The sequence below is a fragment of the Temnothorax longispinosus genome, chromosome 1 (assembly GCF_030848805.1).
Source record: "Temnothorax longispinosus isolate EJ_2023e chromosome 1, Tlon_JGU_v1, whole genome shotgun sequence".
NCBI lineage: Eukaryota > Metazoa > Arthropoda > Insecta > Hymenoptera > Formicidae > Temnothorax > Temnothorax longispinosus.
In genome coordinates, this window is record NC_092358.1 from 10,883,131 (window position 1) to 10,896,457 (window position 13,327).

Below are 13,327 nucleotides of genomic sequence, written 5' to 3' on the forward strand. Positions count from 1 at the left end.
ACACACACACGCACAAACATTGAAGCACGCGCCCGATATCTCACTATAGTAGGAAAATTATTTATACTTTTCACTATAGAAAACGTTCCTGGACGTGAAATACATACCTTACCATAGCATATACAAGTTCTTCTACTGCCCAAAGACGTGACTCAACTGCGGTTTGATTTTGTAACTCTTAACGACAGGTTTGTTATCGTTATATTGTTTTTGCGCTGCTTTTTTACCATGTATAATATTTTCGCAACAACAATATAACGATAACGAAACTGTCGTTAAGAGTTACAGAATCAGCTTGCTAGACATGTAGTTGTCGACAGCTATTATGTTTGCCGCGATTTGAATGGAAAGCAAAAGAAAACAAGAAAGCATTGCACTTGCAACAATAAGGGAGTGTGTGATAAGCATCCCATAACCAAGTTAACGTGCTATTACTCTGTCCAAGTTTCTTCATAATCATTCTAAACATTGTACTATATTTTGACATTTTGTAATAAAATAGAAATGAAATATGGACATAAATAAACACAAATATAAACTAGTAAAAGAGATAAATGCTCGACGGAAGCTCTAACATACAACTCTAACACTCCCGTCTTCCCTATTCTTCTCCATTAAGTCAATCTGTCTAAAAATAGTAAAATAATCTATTCATCGATCGATGAGTTCTTATAGGGTTTTAGGCTCCTGGTGCAACTAGAACATAAAACATTTTTAGTCCAAAAAACGCAAAAGTACCTGGCTATTTCATCACTCAATAGCTTCGTGTCATTAAAAATAAGTATTAATTAATGATGACAGCTTTGCGCCGACAGAAATGATTGATCGTGCTGAAAAGCACGATTTCAGGTCGCAAAATACATGCCCTAATTCGCATGTAAATTTGAAACCCGTTACTTAATCCGAAACTGATAGAAAGAATCAAGTGATTCTAATGATAATAAAAATATAAACCTTTTTGTTGATGATACTGTTTCTGATATAAGTCGGCTAACAAAATAAATATTAGAAACTAAAAAACATCATCGAAGAAGTAAGAAATTATACGTCATTTCCACCTTTATAAATAAGTTACCGAATAAAATATCTTTTGCAAAATTACATGACCAGTAGAGTCGATTAATACTTCTATATTGTTGTTTATTATTTGACTGGCGAAATAAAAGTGATATATTCTGTTTAAAAGAATTATGTCTTTCTTTAAATAAATGTTTGTTACAGGTAAAAGTTTATTGAGTGCGTACTCTTATTCGTATGCGTATCTTTAATCTAAAAGATTTTAAGAGCGAAATTTATATACGTTTGTTTGAGGAATAACCACTAATATATATTACATTTCAATATTATTTACATACATATAGAGATATAGTGTTACAAATAGAAGTTTCTGTTGTCCGTAAATAATCAATATTTTCATTAAATAATCCATTGTTCTCAACAGTTATTTGTGCAGATGCAGGTTATTTTATTGGGCTCTCTTCATACGGAAGACCGGAGCTATATGGCTCCAAGAATATGTTGCTCATGTGCTATTTTTTAGTATTTATATTGAGAGGAACAATGGACGGAATCTCGCGTAATTTTTTTTTAATCTAGAAGAACTATTTCTCTATTTCTTATCCACTGTTCCTCTCGAAATAAATACTAAAAAATAGCACATAAGCAACATATATACCCCCAGAGTCATATAGCCTCGGTCTCCCTTACTTGAGATAATGACATATCGGAAATATATACTACTAAATATCATTAAAAATTAAATAAATTAAATCAGTTAATTGCGTTATAAGAAAGCAATCATAAAGAAAATTTTTTTTACATAGATATTATTTAATAATGGAACCATTCAAAATTTTATTGCACAAAGAGGAAACTTTTTATAATTACATAAAATCTGAATAATAAAAATTTTTTATCGTACGCAACGTTTTCAACATTATTTTGCAATTTTTACAATGTAGAATCTCGATTTCTTACTTAAATAATAATATTCTACCTTCGCAGAATTACTAATACTTTAACACATATATATTACCTAAAATGCGAGATCGAAATGGTCCCAATATTTATTTCAATCAACTTCACCGTCCCCTTTTCATTCTCTCGCTTCCAAATTAAAACTAATTTTATTTTATCGTTATTAATTTATACTCTTAGTTCTCCCTCGTAGAATAAAGAACAGTAAAATAGGATATCGTAGCACTAAACACCTGTAATAAAATAAATCTTTTGCTTTATTCTGTAATAAGTAATACTAAAAATATAATAGAACTTTCTTTAACCAAACATTTGGGAACAATACGATAATCGATTTTTTTCGGTAATCCAGCAACTATGACATTTTGAAGTAAAAGTTAAATATTAATTTCGTAATAATATTGACTATAATAAAACAAAAAATACAATAATAATTTTTTTTTATCTTTTATTCTATTTTCTAGCCATACTGAGCTGTTAGTTAACATTTTGTAAATAATAATTATTATAGTGAAACTATACGTTTTTGTATGATGTATGTGATGTAAAGCGTGATTCAATTAAAATAGCAATAGAATATTTTAAAATAATTGTTAATGTTATTATCGATTAAACAATATTCTCAGAGATAATAGAAGAACTTACTATAAACTACAACATATGATACATGTTTCTTACCGTAGCCGCACTTTCTAAAGACGCCACAAATATTCCACCGAGATTTATATGAAAAGGTTTAGTGCCTCTTTGCAGTAGAAACAATATTATTTTCTGTATATGTAACGGAGCCGTGTACCACTGAACGTCGTATCTACAGAATAATAACAATTGCTAGTTTTAATAAGACAAAAATAATTGGTAATAATAAGTATTGGTAATAATATTTGTTCCACGAATCGTATTAGTACTTTTACTCTAATAATTTTTATAATTAGATTTCTATTACAAAACGAGTAAATAATGGAAATATTTATTACACTGTGGCAAATACACATTCGTTGTGATTCGTAGCTTCTTGCGCTACATAGTTGGATAAGAACAAGAACACGTACAAGAAGATTAGCTTTAAAATAGGTATAACAAGTTTTTCAATTCCATCACTGTATGACGCAAGCTAAAAAATGTAATACGTCCGTTAAGCATTTGCTATCGACTTCTTACGCACGATCAAATCATATTGTGTTCTATATATATTGCAAGATAAAATTTCAATAGATTATGATATATCATCGGATCAGAATATTGAATTATTGAGAATAATTGAGAATTAAAAGTTTTAATATTGAGTTTTTATTTAGTTATTGCTAATTTATTTACTTAGCTTGTACATGTAATTAGCAATTACTGTACAGTATCTTAAAAATTAGGTAACCATTATTTTCATAAATTATCGTTTTCAATAAATTTATTATAGATAGAAAAGTGTTTAGCTACTTCTTTTTATTTTCTTGACTATTTCATAAAATTCTAATATAATGAAATTACGATTAAATATAAAGAATATTACCTGAAAAAGATTAATGCTAGCACAAGTCACGCCGATTACTATCAAGAAGAAGAATGATCTCTCAAAATTTGATATTAAAAAGTCCGTGAACCTTCAAGTACAAGAAAATTCGTGTAATTATATGAGTATTTAATGCTCTTTATTAAATATATACCAACTCCATAGCCTTGCGATGAATATCTACAGCATAAGTAATCTCCTTATAAACCATGTTTTCACTCTTTAGGATATCTTTTTGTAAAATATTGATTGCCTGTTCGATTCGGTAACTGTAAACAAATAATTTTATTCCTTCAATTAATTTTACTTTGCTTTGAGATAACAAACAAATATTGTTTACGATTATATTCTAGAATTCATTTACTCACCTGGCGATACCAAACATTCCGCAGATATGTTGAAGATATGCAATGAATATAGTTCCTGTCGCCATCATTGAAACAGCCCCTATGTTAATAGCTGCTAGTACATGCAACATGATTAAGTAGAAATATTTTTCTTGATCAATAAAGTACTCTGTCGCAAGATACACTGAAGGATTTAGTTGAGACTCGTTTTTAGGCAGACTAATGTGTTGAATGAACCTCCAAATACACATAGCAGTTAATGTACCTGCGCCATATGTAACAAGCACTGAGAGAAATTTTGTAAAATTAAACACACACACACACACACACACACACACACACACACACACACACACACACACACACACATATATATATATATATATATATATATATATATATATATATTGCTCCAAAATGACCCTAATATATATATATATATATTAGGGTCATTTTGGAGCAACTTTTTTTTTCATTTCACGAATAGCATATATACTTGCAGGAAGGTAAAATAAGATACCTGTTAAAATTTTAGTCCTTAATATTAATATTAACAGGTCGCTCATCGCGATTTTTTATTTTTCATTTACTAAGATAGAAAAAATTTTATAACTATCTAACAAACAGTAATACAGCATTGCGCCACATAGATTTTCTGTAGTAAATTTACCGCTCTACAAAAAAGATCTCTTATTATTTTTTCATAAATTCAACCGTTCAAAAGATATTCAAAATTAAAGTTTGATAAATTTTATAAAACTTGTTTTTGCTTCTTATGAATGTTGTATCATATCGACTATCAAAAATTATGAAATAATTAATACATATTTTTGTAGAAAATTTAGCGATCTACAAAAAAGATCTCTTATGTTTTTTTCATAAATATAACCATTTAGACGATATTAAGGTTTATACTTTGAACTTTAAACCTTAATATCGTCTGTTCGAATTAAGCGCGTTCTCGAAAAAATCGATTTATCCATAATATCGATAGCAACGCTGCGACCGCGGCGCCGGATGCTAAGGGCGCGCTACCGATCGTCAAATGTTTTCACCGGTCCGCGTCACTCCGCGTCCGCGCTTGCTGAACGACGAGCCGCGATCGGCGCGATCTGCGTCATTAGCTCAAGGTCCGCGACACCGAAAGCACGTTTCGAGTTCGTTGTTCTTTTGCTTGTTTTCTTAGAATTAGTCGTAAAAGAGCGTGTTACCGATAAAGTACGGTCGAGTGAGATCGTTCGGTTGCATTAATTAATAGTGCGAGGCGTGATTCAGAATATACTAACAGATATTCTTCTCGAAACGTGTAAAACAAAACTGCGTAAACGCGCAATTACTGTCGAGGTACCGGCCTCGCGCCCGCGTTACTGCGAGTGTTATGATCCTCGAGATCACGACCGGATTGAATGCTGCGTGCGTGCGTTTCCAGTGCTTAGCACAGTGAGAGAGAGAGAGAGAAAGCGAGAACATTCCCGCAGACGCACGAAGAATACGCGTGCCTATTGAGAAGGACGAAGTACGCTAGCGCATGAGAATTGCATCACTGGTTAATGCCGCCTATGACGATCGAACAGGATTCATCAACATTAAGGGGTTATACCCAGTCATAAATGTCAAAAAAATCGATTTTTTAGAAAAGATTTTTTAGAGGCAGCAGCTACAGCTGAAGACTTTCTGTATGGGCCTGGAATAGATGACTCTGTGTAAGTTAAAAAATAAATGTTTTAATTACGTGTAATCAGCTTTTGAAACATTAAACGCGTTTTTCTCAAAACTACGTTTTCAGAGTCGGTGAGCAAGATATCTCAAAAACTACTGCATCAATCTTTCTGAAATTTTTTGTGCTTTTTTTAGATATAAAACTTTAGTGTTTAATCAAAGGATTTTTTTTCTATGTATACTTTCGTTTTGATGAACGAAAAATGTCCGGTTTTTTTCGCAAAAATCAAAACTCTAACTTTAAACACCCGCCATTTTGTTTTAACTTAATATTTCGGAAATTCCATCGATTAACCACTAGATAAACTAATATACTAACGAAATCTTTTTGGTTTTTTGATTTTAGATAACCTGGTTCCGAACGGCAGTACTCACCGCAAAAGTACTTTTCAAAAAGTGCTTTCCGGACATCGGCTGTAACTTCCTTATAAATGAATATTTTTACACGAAAAAATTACTGAATGTTCTTCAAATGTTACTGTTTCAAATACAAAACTTCTGTACAAATATATGCTTATGATTTTTCAAAAAAAAATTTCAAAAATTCGCTTTTTTTCGGCCTCCTGACTAGGTATAACCCCTTAAGTACTTCGTTTTTATTCTTCTTTCCGTGTTTCGGATAAGCGTGGACCACGCCATCGGGCTCATTAAAACCCTTCCGATTACATTGGATAACGCTGTCTAACGACAGTCTCTATCGCGGTTAAGATCGCAATATCGATAAGCCGAGTATCGACTTACACCACGCGTACACGCGTTAATTATAACTCTACCGATTTCGTGTTGTGTTAAACTCGAAGCACTTCGTTATGCAATATAATTTTCGGGAATATTAGTGTGTTTGCAGTGCGGCTAAGTCACCTTGAAATTCGATACCTTATTGTTCCGCCCGTTATGCGAGTCACTTTGAGTTTCCGTAGCAAAAGTAAATATTCTCGAGCGCGGCATTACCTGCCTTTTATTATTATATTGCGATTTATTAGCTTTGACATTGCGTTGCGTATTATTAATCTTAGTTGTTTAAGATTCAGTGTGTTGTTTCGTAAAGATCTATTTTAAATGGCATCGTTACAAGTTACGTTCAACAATTACATATGCTTTCGGGTTTTTACGGAATAATTTTGAAGACACGTCTCTTTACGAAGTCAACACTTTCGTATCGTTATCCGAACGTGATGCGATTTGCGATCACGACACATACAGTGTCGTAAAGAAAGAATTATTCTAAATACTTATTGCCAATATTATATCTTATATTTTGCTTATTTGCTTCTATCTTTAGAATGTAAACATTATTATTATTCTGATTGGTTTTGAACTGCTTTACTATTTCATGTATTTACTATTCAAATTGACTGATATTATATGTGCCATTATATTGTGTCTCTGCTCGTCAGGAGGAGCTCTTATAAATATACTGACAATGAGATAACTAAATCCCTGTTGCTCGTTCACCTTAGTTGTATTTTACACTACTTGCTATTATTCCTTTTTAAACATCGTCTAAATGGTTATATTTATGAAAAAAACATAAGAGACCTTTTTGTAGATCGTTAAATTTTCTACAAAAATATGTATTAATTATTTCATAATTTTTGATAGTCGATACAACATTCATAAGAAGCAAAAACAAGTTTTATAAAATTTATCAAACTTTAATTTTGAATATCTTTTGAACGGTTGAATTTATGAAAAAATAATAAGAGATCTTTTTTGTAGAGCGGTAAATTTACTACAGAAAATCTATGTGGCGCAATGCTGTATTACTGTTTGTTAGATAGTTATAAATTTTTTTCTATCTTACTAAATAAAAAATAAAAAATTGCGATGAGCGACCTGTTAATATTAATATTAAAGGCTAAAATTTTAACAGGTATCTTATTTTACCTTCCTGCAAGGCTATGCTATTCGTGAAATGAAAAAAAAAGTTGCTCCAAAATGACACCCTAATATATATATATATATATATTAATTAGGGTGTGTCATTCTGGAGCAACTTTTTTTATATATATACATATATCAAACATTCAGTCGCCTTTAATTTTTTATATTGAGGATAGGCAGAATCTTTAATCTAATTTTTAAACATATAGAAGACTCGACTATCATGTCTTACGTATAATTGCAGTTGTGTAACGTTTCGCCTTGCTCCCGTATTTTTTTAGAATAGCGATTTCATTCTCATCTCTTAGCTCGTTACATACATCTTGAAGCCGATCCAGCGTACTCCTTATCTGTCAATAATATTATGTTTTTTTTTTTCTATTCTAGGCTCTTTTCTACGCAAATAAAATAAGGTTTAGTCAGAAGCTTATGTTAGAAGACTAACGTAACTAGTAGCTTAAGTTTGCAGCTAATGCAGGAGAGGAACATTAGAATATAGCTTGAGTATAGGACGCTATAAGTATTTTCGTACCCATCACTCAAATCACTACTGTCTACGTTTGCAGTCATGTCATCCAAGAAGCTTGCTGGGAGTGAAATAGGCAAGGAATGTCTACCATATTCTGAACACCATGATACTGTTATAAAGTGGACGCAATAATCTACTGTGCGAAGACAATTCTTACAATGACAGTAGTATCCTATTATGGCATCTGAGGTTTCATTCGGTTCTTATCCGATTAAGATATAAACCAAGTACTTCGTACTTCCATAATAACTTGTCGAATTTGAACGGGATCATTACCTCTCGTCAGTATATTATATTTTTAAATTCGCGCGCGCGTTCGACATAAATGCACACTTATAGAGTTTTCTACTGAGAAAACCAGTGCAACAGTGGTGCACACTGAGTGAAATTTTATTGCTCCAATGTGAAAATTAGTTTACATATTTTCAGTGTTTAATATCCTATTGACAGAAATTTGTCAAGTTAAACACAGTAGAACATTAAACACTAAAAATTTGTGTGCATCAGCGTGCACCAGTGTGCACGAGTGTTGCAGTTTTGTTTTTCCAGTAGAAAACGCTATTAGTTTGTACGTGCAGTCTGCTCGTACGTGTTCATCACAATACACTGTTTTGAGTGAGCCTGCACGGACAGCTGAGTATCACACGCTCGTTTTATTTCTCCTCTACGTATGGCTCCAGAGGAGGACATCACTACAGGAGATTTGTCACAAAAATCTGAAATATCTCTCTGTCTTTCTTTGACATGACGGTGAAATAACATAAAGCATCCAAGAACTTAGCCGAATCAAGACAAGCATGCAACAAACATGCACCATTATGTAGTCGATAGAACCCATTATGGGAGGCCTTGCTGGGATCTAAATCTATAGAATAATATAAAAAAAATATCGTAAATGAAATTGAAAACGAGGCAAAGATCATGTATCCTAACAAATCTAATAGAACCTCTCTTGCACATTTTGCAGAAAAACTCGCATAGCATTGGATCAAGACTTTATGACAAATAATATTTGAACCGTATAGAAAAGGGCTCAGAAATCACCAAAAATGGTCATGCTTATTTCAAAATGCTTATAGTCAAACTTCTGCATTCTTGATTAGGACGAAATTATATCTATGTTATTTTTGTTTAATTTCTTTACATGATAATTATAATAAAAATAGAATTTTTCAAATCATGAAAAACTGAAAGGAAATTAAGAATAACTAGATAAATTTAGTCCTAATAGATAAGGAATATAAAAATCCGACAGTTTTACATTCAAACATTCTGTTTATCACTAATGCATATATGATTGATAACGCTCTTACAGTATTGGCGTTAATCCAAAACGAATTGTACAGGATCACAAAGCATGTAATGAAGAATGTAGAAGAAATAACCTCGAGAATATGTTCTGGAGTACATTTTGACGTCAAGAATGTGGTAAACTGCAAGAAATAATTATCAATAAATAAATTAGCCACGTCAAAAAAGCAACAGTAGATTGTCTGATTAGCAAACTGTTATTTCTTTATTCTCCGTTACTCTGTATACTGTGTACAATAAATTAGTAAAAAGAGCAGATAATTAATATTCAGATATAATTGTATCACAATAATATTATTTTAATAAAATAAAATATTATCCAATATAATTTGAAATTTGATAGATGCAATTAAAATAACGCTTAGTTATACAATGTTTGGTAGCTTATTTCATAATAATAATATAAAAATCTTAACATACTTGGAATATAATGAAAGTTATCAGAATGCCAAGAAATAAAATTAACTGAAGTTCAACGACTCGCGATCGTTGATAAGGCCACAAACCAACGGCAAGCAGCAGGATTCGATTGACGTTAAAATGTTGAGTTTTGAGACAAATCATCTCTTCGTGACCACAAAGATGTATTTGGTGGAATAGCAGTGGACGGAAATCTATATATCTGCCCTCTTTTCTCCTAATTGATGGTATATTTGCCTAAACAATGCTAAGTATTAGTATATCAGCTTCAAATTAATAAATTATGTTAATGTTAGTATATCTTAGTAAATCAGATAATGTCTTCGAAAATAATTTTTTCTCCAGCAAAAATAATTTCACTCATATACACTCACCCAAAAAATTCGAGCTACTTTAAATCAGCGTTAAAAAGCACCTAATTCAAAGTAATATATCTTTGTAAAAAAGGATCGCAGAGTGATGTTTTAAAGCTTTTTAAAGCGTTTTAAAGCTTGAGTCCTCAGCTTTCGAATGCTTCGAGACTTGTTTCTCTGCGAAGATTTTACTACAAACGGCGCTAGTTTAAATTGTACATTGCAAAATTGAAGAATAAACGTTAACTTTTATAGCGTGGAAAACGAAATTTATTCTCCAAATTTTATTGATTATATCCGATTATATCGTAAAATTTAACATTTTTTTTTTAAAACTTTTTTTAATCATTACGCTATAATTTTTTTCATTGAGTTATAACAATTTGAAGTGAATAGTGCATTTTCTGGTTCTTTCTCTGAAAATCTGTATTTTGCCGCCGATATTCGTATCTTTTGATTCTTTATGAAAACTGCTCCGTTGGCAAAATGATGCAAATGACAAACTGCAATGTTCATATGGGAGTGATAAACAGCGAAGTACTTATCTCCGCTGTGACACACACACGCACAAACACTGAAGCAGGCGCCCGATATCTCACTATAGTAGGAAAATCATTTATACGTTCCACTACAGAAAACGTGTTTCTGGACGTGAAATACATTCCTTAGCATATGCAAGTTCTTCTACAGCCTAAAGACGTGACTCAACTGCGGTTTGATTTTGTAACTGTTAACGACAGTTTTGTTATCGTTGTATTGTCGTTGCGCTGCTTTTTTGCCATGTATAATATTTGCGCAACAACAATATAACGATAACGAAACTGTCGTTAAGAATTACAGAATCTGCTTGCTAGACATGTAGTTGTCGATTATGTTTGCCGCGATTTGAATGGGAAGCAAAGGAAAACAAGGAAGCATTGCACTTGCAACAATAAGGGAGTGTGCGATGAACATCCCATAAGCAAGTTAACGTGCTATTACTGTATCCAAGTTTCCTCATAATCATCCTAAACATTGTACTATATTTTGATATTGTAATAGAATAGAAATAAAATATGAACATAAATAAACACAAATATAATTTGTTTCTACATTATTTCCAATTTTATACAAAGCATGTGAAGGTACCTTCGTCATTCTAATTAGGGTGTTAAACCATGCATTTTTGTTCTCCCGTCTTTCCCCATTCTTCCTCATTAGGTCAATCTGTCTAAAAATAGTGCTAAAATAATCTATTTATCGATCGATGAGTTTTTATGGGGTTTTAGCTTCCTGATGACTAGAACATAAAAAATTTTTGTAATTGTGTACATCGAGGGGGCCACCTTGGATGACTTTGATATTTTAGTATGTTGTCAAGATCACACTCCTCAGTGACCTTCAGAAGGTTGTTTATTCAAAGGTTATTGACAAAAAAAATTGAGAAATGTAGCAGTTATTTTGAGTATTAAAAAGCATAAATGACTAATATTATATGTCGAAATAGCTCACGCATACACTTTCCACGCGAAACGAGATGCCACATGGGTTCGTGGCGTGGTTTACAAGCTCGTTTAAGTAAAGGTGGTATTAAACAAGATAAGTTAGTCGATCATCTATGTGAATATTTGTGGCAATATACGATAAAAAGAATTGTGTATACAGGAAATTAATAGAGAATATATAATGTTGCTTCCTCATAGAGGAAGCTGTTTTCGTAAAAAAATTTTTTTTTGTTTTTCTGAATGTGTTCAGAATGTTCTAAAACGTCGAAAAATTGCAATTTTAAAAAATGTCTGTATGCATGCATGTGTGTATGTGTGTGTGTATGTGCCAAATTTACCGAAATTTTTATATCTCCAGAACTAATCAACCAAATCTTAACGAATTATATATGAAATAGGGGTAAAAAATAATCAAGGGGTTCTTTTTTAATAAAATTTTGAATTTTTGTAAAAATGTTCGTTTATGCTTTAACTTCCGCAAATTTGGAGATATCGATCTATTTCTAATTTTATTATATTCTTCAGTCTTTTCTACCCCTATTTCATATATAAATCTTTAAGATTTGGTTGATTAAACAAAGCTTTATACGCGATCAAAGGTCCCTAATTTAAAAAAAAAATGTCTGTAATAGCTCTAACTTCCGCAAATTTTAAGATATCGGTCTATTTTTAATTTTATTATATATTCTTCAGTCCTTTCTATTTCTATTTCATATATAATTCTTTAAGGCCGGTATTCATAGTCGGGTCTTATATCCAAGATCATCTTAAGTATAGTCTTAAGGCGTCATCAGCCAATCAGAGGGCCGTATTAGCATCTTAAGACATCACTTCCTCTATGAGGAAGCCAAGTGCAAATTTCTAATTTGCACCATTTTTTTTTTTTATTCCGGTTATGAAAGAGTTACTGTTAAATTCTTTGTTGTGTACTTACCTGACATCATGAGTAATTTTAGACACTTTACCGGATAAATGTTGCATTTACAGATTTGTATACTTTTCTTAATACAAATTGCTTTATATTAGTATATAAAATTATTTATTATCATTATATTTGCAAGTTACTTGCTTATATGTAAAAGAATTATGTTTTTCTTTAAATAAATGTTTGTTACAGGCAAAAGTTTATTGAGTGCGTACTCTTAATCGTATGCGTATCTTTAATCTAAAAGATTTTAAGAGCGAAATTTATATACCTTTGTTTGAGGGATAACCTCTAATATATATTACATTTCTGTAATATTATTTACATATAAAGATATAGTGCCACAGATAGAAGTTTCTGTTATACGTAAATAATCAATATTGTTTTCATTCAATAATCCATTGTTCTCAACAGTTATTTGTCGTGCAAATGCGGGTTATTTTATTGGACTCTCTCCATACAGAAGACCGGGGCTGTGTGGTTCCAGGGATATGTTGCTCATGTGCTATTCTTTAGTATATTTATATTGAGAGGAACAATGAACGGAAACTCACGTAATGTTTTTCTTTTTTAGAATCTAGAAGAACAATTTCTTTATTTCTTATCCACCGTTCCTCCCGAGATAAATACTAAAAAACACATAAGCAACATACTAGAGCCATATAGCCTCGGTCTCCATTACTTGAGATAATTACATATCGGAAATAAATACCACTAAACATCATTAAAAATTAAATAAAGTATCAGTTGATTGCGCTATTAAAAAAAAACTAATAAAGAAAATTTCTTTTACATTTTATTTAATAATGGAACCATTCAAAATTTTATTGCATTTACAAACAAAAAACTTGTTATAATTACATAAAGTCAG

The 13,327-nt window shown here is 31.5% G+C and overlaps 1 protein-coding gene across 3 annotated transcripts; it reads right to left on the reverse strand.

The window, feature by feature from the left end:
- Positions 1 to 1,234: 1,234 nt before the first annotated feature.
- Positions 1,235 to 11,098, reverse strand: LOC139813098 (uncharacterized). 3 transcript variants are annotated; one of them, XM_071778431.1, is made up of 9 exons: positions 9,695 to 11,098; positions 9,277 to 9,396; positions 7,667 to 7,784; positions 3,853 to 3,943; positions 3,643 to 3,753; positions 3,485 to 3,575; positions 2,955 to 3,091; positions 2,656 to 2,788; positions 1,235 to 2,210 (listed from the first exon to the last, which is right to left on the reverse strand). In XM_071778431.1, the coding sequence occupies exons 1-9, from the start codon at positions 9,836 to 9,838 to the stop codon at positions 2,154 to 2,156; spliced, it is 1,002 nt and encodes a 333-aa protein (XP_071634532.1). In that variant the 5' UTR covers positions 9,839 to 11,098; the 3' UTR covers positions 1,235 to 2,153. The 3 variants fall into 3 exon arrangements, with proteins under 3 accessions (XP_071634532.1, XP_071634523.1, XP_071634513.1); XM_071778422.1 differs by having other exon boundaries at positions 1,239 to 2,210; positions 3,853 to 4,096; XM_071778412.1 differs by having other exon boundaries at positions 1,242 to 2,210; positions 3,853 to 4,117; positions 9,695 to 10,930.
- Between the last annotated feature and the right edge of the window lie 2,229 nt (positions 11,099 to 13,327).

What these genes read in the sequence shown, in the direction of transcription:
- LOC139813098 (XM_071778412.1), bottom strand. Translation starts at nt 9,838, where the DNA reads ATGATTTGTCTCAAAACTCAACATTTTAACGTCAATCGAATCCTGCTG. An exon ending in TTACACAACTGCAATTATAC is followed by an intron (nt 4,118 to 7,666) that starts GTAAGACATGAT and finishes AATTTCTCTCAG; the next exon opens with TGCTTGTTACATATGGCGCA. An exon ending in CTAGCATTAATCTTTTTCAG is followed by an intron (nt 3,092 to 3,484) that starts GTAATATTCTTT and finishes TACATTTTTTAG; the next exon opens with CTTGCGTCATACAGTGATGG.